Source organism: Hippocampus comes, unplaced genomic scaffold, assembly GCF_001891065.2.
Source record: "Hippocampus comes isolate QL1 unplaced genomic scaffold, H_comes_QL1_v1.1 scaffold48, whole genome shotgun sequence".
In the NCBI taxonomy this organism is placed as follows: Eukaryota; Metazoa; Chordata; class Actinopteri; order Syngnathiformes; family Syngnathidae; genus Hippocampus; species Hippocampus comes.
In genome coordinates, this window is record NW_017808403.1 from 2401626 (window position 1) to 2408562 (window position 6937).

The 6937-nt window shown below is 45.7% G+C and overlaps 1 protein-coding gene across 2 annotated transcripts in view; it reads left to right on the forward strand.

The window, feature by feature from the left end:
• The window catches only part of rbpjb (recombination signal binding protein for immunoglobulin kappa J region b), a 31198-nt gene that overhangs the window by 12752 nt on the left and 11509 nt on the right, over positions 1-6937 (forward strand). Inside the window, exon 2 of one of the 2 annotated variants that reach the window (XM_019858459.1) lies at positions 6407-6445. The exons of the other annotated variant lie outside the window; for it this stretch is intronic. Coding sequence (XP_019714018.1) covers positions 6407-6445 — 39 coding nt within the window. The remainder of the gene's footprint in view (positions 1-6406; positions 6446-6937) is intronic. 2 annotated transcript variants of the gene reach the window in all.

Below are 6937 nucleotides of genomic sequence, written 5' to 3' on the forward strand. Positions count from 1 at the left end.
TCCACCCCAGCCAGCCGCCGAGCACATGACCCATCTCAACCCTTAAACCCCAACGTCTTTTTGTGGCCACATATTTTCCCGATTTACAAGATCACCGTGTTCGCTGTTCAATTTGTCCTTTACTGGCTCGGAATGTCATCGGTGGTCTGAGCTAAAATGCTGCCTTACAGGTTGCAACACAGTTTTAAGCGCCTCCGCATTTGTCGAGGCCCCTGGGGCAATACGGTGTTCTCCTGCTATTGCGTGCTTAATCGACCGCGGCCCTGCAGAAATCCACACGACATTGCGTAAAATCTGCCTTTTATCGCAAACGTTTTCCCCGATTGACTTTTCAGATATTTATTGAATGCCAGAACAGTCAAACGTCGATGAGGAGGGAAAGAAATCGCAAGACGGTGGAAGTGGGACAAATTTAGGCACCTCACTATCGACCTGAATATGTTTCGCCATAGGTTGTAGAGAGTGTGATCGTGAGAAAACATTACGCGTTTCAAGGGTGAATGATGAACAGTGTTAAAAAAAAAAAAAAGCCACCGATTGTCAACTCGAGCCATGTGGTCAGTCTGCATCGCTTAGGGTTGCTTTGTCTAGTTGGTGAATGGGCTAGTTCACAGGTGTCAAACTCGAGGCCCGGGTGCCAGATTTGGCCCGTCACATCATTTTATGTGGCCCACGAAAGCAAATCAAACACTGTCAACTTCCATGGTGCTTGCTAAAATCTCCATTAAAATTTAAAATTTTCATATGTAATAATAATAGAGATATTCTGAGCATTTTCTTGTGACCAAACCCCCCATTAAAGTAACTTCAACAATAGTTGAATAAACCATTATTCCTGAAATGTGACCCGGGCCAAAAATGAGTTTGACACCCCGGGTGTCGTTCGGAGCAGACAATACAAACAAACCACATTTCTTTACATTTATGCTCGCAATTTTGGGGTTGAAATACGTCTCTTAAGTTTAAAGGTGTTTGAAGCGTATGTGACCTCGAAATATCGTGGCTTTTCCCTGATAGTGGGTGAGTCTGCGACAGCCTTCCCCATGAGTTGACGTCATCGTAGTTCACTGTGCTTGAACGGGGTACACACACACACACACACACACACACACACACACACACACACACACACACACACACACACACACACACACACACACAAAAAACCTTTGTCCTCAGTCTCATTGCTGTAAAATGATTTCATCTTGGTATTTTGTTGATCTTATTCTGGAGGTGACTTTGTTCATGCTTCTGATTGGTTAAAACAACCTCTTGCCTCTGGCTAATAGTTTACCATTAATGTGTCCGATGAGTGCCACGTTGACCGTGTGCCAGGCCAAGAGGAGTTCTTCAGAAGTCTGTCCGGAGACCATATGGAGAGTGCGGTCAAGAGGCAGAGCGTTGGAGAGAAGGAAAATGAGCGGGAGGGAGAACGGGGAGGCCTTTCTTTGGCTTTTCTGCCTCTGTCATTAAGGTCTCCCATGTCAAAGCCAGATGGAGCTGGTGCCTTATGTGCAAGTGTAAGTGCAGACTGCGACCCACCCAACGACACGCACGCACACACACAAGCGGAGTCCCTGCCCTTGCTTTTAGCCGCCAAGCGGGGCATCTCAGGCCAGCTTCCAGACCTCAGCCATCTGCACTCAGTTAGCCAGAAGGGTCAGGCGTCTCATCAGCAGTCATCGAACGGGCTCGGCCAAGCGCGTCTGCTCGTGCGACACTTCACTTCCCCGTTTGGATCCTCATCAAGGCTCGCCGTTGTCTGATGTCATCATCTCCTTCCTCTGCTGCTGTCTTTTTTTTTTTTTTTGCGGGCTCATTTACAGAGGCTGAAAAGTTGAGGGGAAAGCACTTCTGATGCTTCCGTGTTCCAGTTTGTTCCGGAATGCCCATTCTCTGGTTTGCTTCACCACTTGGTCTTTGGTGATGGGTGTATTTAAACCCGTCTAGATACTCCATGTCAATGCTTTCTAGGGCTGAAAAAATAATTGGAATTAAAATCAACATCGCAGTGTCGTGAAATGCAATTTTCAAATCGCAATGGCTTTGGGGGTGGGAGGGGAAAATCAATAAAAACCTTTCATTTTCATTTTGGTCAGTCGGTAGTCTGGCTTTTTGAAATATTTATTCGTGCTACAACTCATATTTATTTTCTTAAGTTAATCTGTCAATTGTTTTGTCATGTAATCCCATTTAAAAACAATAACCGGTTATTTAGAAAACTGTACATTTCAAATTAACAGTGCAAAAAAAACATAAGTGACTCTGTCATCAATAGATTATTGAAAATAATTTGCGGTTTTAATTTGCTCATCGATTTGTGTGCGCGTATGAAGTTCGTAATGCAATCATAATGAATTCTGATCTCTGCAGCCAACAACAACTACAACACACCAAATATCTGTTTGAAATGGCCAAGCAAGCAGTGCATGCAAGTCCCATCATGCACTGCAGTAGTTGGTTCAATGCCATGCACAGTAACGCTCGCTGTTGTTCAATTGCTCACTCCGCGTCCCGTGAGCAGAACCTCAAGTTCAAATCTGCGTAGACTCGTTTTCCTTGCAATGTTGGCATCCTCGTTCCCACTCTCCGATTCATGAATGGCTGGCAAAGAGGCAAGATTGTGGAGTATTTTCTGTAGGTGCGCTTCTGGAGTTGCTGCCCGGGTGGCCGCGTACGGAGGGCACACGCCGGGATCGTCTGTGCCACGTGCGGCGCCAGCCCGGGCACGCGTCGCCGTTGTCCCGGTCGCCGTCTTTCCCACTTCTGGAATTTTCATCCTTCTCATCGAGTCCATTTGCTTCGGAGACGAGTTTAGTGCCCCAACTTGGCTGCCCTCCCCGTGACACTTTTTCCTCTCTGTGTGCCGCCAAAAGATGTATGCGTCATGTTGCAGAATATAACAAGCCGCTTGGGCATTTATTTGATTATCCAACTAGTGTGCTCAACTGTCCACATACCGCTAACGGATGCTCATTTTGCTCACTAGTAAGGCAATTTGTATCCTGGGACTACAATACTCGTAGCCGCTATTTCGCAGTTTTGCCTTCAACGTAGTTTGTACATATTCTACTCGAGTCTGCGCCCGCAGGAAGGCAGTAGTGGAAAAGCATCATGAGTCACTCATTATTGTTATGGATGTGTGCTCAAGAACTACTAGCACGTGTGATCTACTAGTGCACAGAAATGTCATGTACCGATTGGAAATTTCTTCCTGTCACCCGTTTTACCATTGAAGTGCTTGACGTTTGACAAATTTCTGTGTCTTTCGTTATACTCGTAGAATGTCCTTCTCACCTGGAGCAGTGTTGGCTAACTAGTATCATGTAGTTGTTGTACTGGTGCACACCAGTTGTTCTGATGCTGGACAGAAGTGGAAGGGGGTAACAATCCACAACCAACTCCTTAGTTTTCCCAAGATTGTTGAACATTTTGCGTGGCGAGACCTGTTTTTCCACACCTGCCGCGCTTGAAGGACAACCTCCATCCATTTGCTTTTAATCCTTGTTCTGGTTTGCCTGGATAATTTTGACTGCTTTGGCTCACGTCGTCAAAAATGATCACTGTACCTGCCAGATTCAAATCGAACCTTTTTGTTAGATTTTCAAATGTGGTGGGTGTCACCGAATTGTCCCGTGGCTATCACGGGATGGGAGTGGCATGTTGATGATGAGGTGTGCCGCCACTACGAGGATCTGCTACCAGCCCTCGGGCAAGGAAACCAAACACTTTCCTTTAAGCCGCAGCGCTCCTCCTCGCGTGAGCCTCGACAGGCTTTCAGAGTAAAACGTCAGTTTGTAGTCCAGATCTTGCCAGTTCCCTGTGTCATCGTTCTTGTTAAATGCTTTATTTTGACCTGATCAAACCTCTGATCCACGCTCTTTTTGTCTCTTTGTGTTGGAAAATGAACAACGTACACTGAACCTCTTGTTAATCCTCTGGGATAGATTCCAAACACACCGACAGTAGGTGAAAATCCAGGATATGAAGACAAACACAGCTAAAACAAACACATTGAATATAAAACATGAGACAATTGAGCATATCAATTCAAAAACAATTAAAATCACTAAAACAAGGGCTCAAGTCTCGTGCTGTGTTGAATGCCAAGAAATAAAACTGGGTTTTTGAACAATGCAGAGTGAAGAAGCTTGTCAAATGTGCACCAGCAAGTCATTCCATCGTTTGAACCCGGCGCAAAAAAAAAAAATAAAAAAATAAGCCAGATCCCATCTAAGGTTCCGTTTAGACTTTGGTACCTCCAGGAGCAGCTGATCAGCCGACTTGAGGTATTGGGCACCTGTTTGTATTGTTTAACGCAGGGGTGTCAAACTCATTTCACATGGTGGGCCACATACGGCCTCGGTAGATGTCAAGTGGGCCGGACCATTAAAATGATACAATACTTTGCTATAAATAACCAAAACAATATGTCTTTCCTTTGTTTTGGTATAAAGAAGCACAAGAACATTAGGAAAATGTTGAAATTTAATGAACATATCTTTTACAAAACATTTCATGAAGCACCTTACATTTCCTTCGACAAATGTGCAATTTACTTTTATCATTCACATATATGCATTGCAACTGATCCCACTGATTGTACAAACTTTAACAAGTAATTGGTATTGAAAAATATAGTAATGCACTTTAAGATTAAACAAGATTCATAAAGAAAGCAAGTTTTAAAGCATTTACACGTGCATATAAAATCTAAATGTAATCCCTGCCTCTACCTTACAAACTAAGGAGAGTGCTATTAAATGTGTAAATGTGAGAGTGCTATTGATAGCGTCTGCTGTCATGGGTCTGTCTCAGTGACAGACTGAGGCTGCTGTTGTCTTCTTCTCTGATCAAAACAGTGTCCCCTTGCGGATACTCAATGAATTGCACCTGATTAAAAATATTAATTCTGTGTCTTTAATGCATTTTTTTCACTTTTACATTATCCTGCGGGCCTGATTGAACCTACTTGCGGGCCGGTTCCGGCCCGCGGGCCGTATGTTTGACACCATGCTTTACATAATCATCTCGCGGGCCGGATTAAACTCCTTTGCGGGCCGGATCCGGCCCGCGGGCCGTATGTTTGACACCCCTGGTTTAACGGGTATAGTACAATGTTTCACAATACAAGATTGGAGCAATGACGGTGTGTGCTGTTGCGTGTGCAGAAAAAATCGGGATCAGCGGGTCAGGCTTTTTAAAGATCGTGAATGGGTGAACGGTGCACCCCTACAAATCAGAACATTAAAATTTCAGTCACCTTTTCGTTTTCAGCTGCGTCTATAAAGGCGATGCATGGAGGGCCGGCCCCATGCAAACACGGATCTTGTCAGGTCAGCTATGAAGACTATTCACAGAGTTTACCAACAACACCGGGAGAATCGGCTGAGGTTTATACCTCGAAAACTGCAGTTTGCAACACCTTTGCAACTCTGCTCATTTTGGTTTCCTGTGTTGGATCCTCTTAAGCAGAGTACGCAGACACTCGTAACCTATTTTCAGTTGTTCTCTTTGTGAAATGCTGTCATGTCACAACATGCTGCCAAAACACTTGTCTCAGTAGGAAAGTAGTACAATATAGCAATTGGAGTCAAGGAAGTGTGTGTTGAAGCGAGACAACTGTAGACAACCGTTGCATGTCAAAGAGGAGTTTCACTCTTTAAACTATTAATATAAGTAGTCGGGGTAGGGGAGTTGTCAATCTCGGAGGGGATGGCGGGGGAGGGGGGTGTTCTCGGCAGCGTTCAATACTTCCTCTCGATCACTTTGGGAGTGCCTGTGTGAGGTCATAACGTTGATAGAAAATGTATTGCTGCCTGAAATGAAAAGACAGGTTGACGGATTCCCGCATCCGCCTCACCTTGCGCGTTCCCAGCAGTATCCCGTTCCTCCATCCCCCTCCTCTGGAATCCATTAGCTTCCAAAGGCATCCGCGCTCCACTGTGGGAACCTTATCGATCGCCCTCGTTTTACAGCGATTCCAACCAATCGGGGCTTTCTCGTCTTTCCACCGAGTCTCCCTCTGATTCTCTTGCCAAGATTCCTAACCACCACTGGAGGGGTTTGCAGGGGAAGGGGGGGGGGTCACTGTGCTCTCTTTGAGAGCATGTACCTCCAATGGAATGGATCCACATTTGTGCATGTTCACATTCCTACATTGACAATGTTGTGAGTCATGCGCTTGAGGCAGAGAGTTGTCATACTCCAAGACAAACATATTCATATCATGACCAAATGTAATGTGATTTGTGTCCTGCATGTAAATCCCCCTCTGAAGCGCTGCTGACAAACGTGGCCGCCCTCTGCCGTCACACCGCGTGGTCTTGATGAGGCAGCTATGCTCTGCGGTCAGCATGAGTTCTAATAGCAGCCCGCCATTGTGTTTTGTGTCTTCTCGCTTCAGGAAGTTCGGCGAGCGCCCTCAGCCACAACGCCTCACCAGGTGAGATCACGCACGCATGCATGCTTGGTTCATGTTGTTCTCCATTTTACTTTTTGAAATGACACTTTTGTGTGCATGTTTGTAGGAGGGAGACTGTGTTTGTGTATCTGACAGAGAGAGACTGTAATGTGTGTGCATGTGCGTACGTGCACGTGCAAGAGAGAAACTAAGGTGTGCATGAGACAGACAGACAGACTGTCAAGTGTGTATGTGCGTGCACATATGTGTAAGAGAGCAGTAACTAACACGTTCTACAAGGTTTGTGCCTTTTCGAGACTTTAAGGTGTGTGCGTGTGTGAGAAAGACGGAGAGATTGAAAGGTGATTGAGAGAGACTGTAAGGTTGTGCATGTGTATAGGAAGAAGAGAGACTGAATTGTGTGCGTGCGTGCGTGCGCGAGCGCTCGTGTGTGTGTGTGTGTGTGTGTGTGTGTGTGTGTGTGTGTGTGTGTGTGTGTGTGTGTGTGTGCGCGCGTGCGCGCGCGCACCCCCT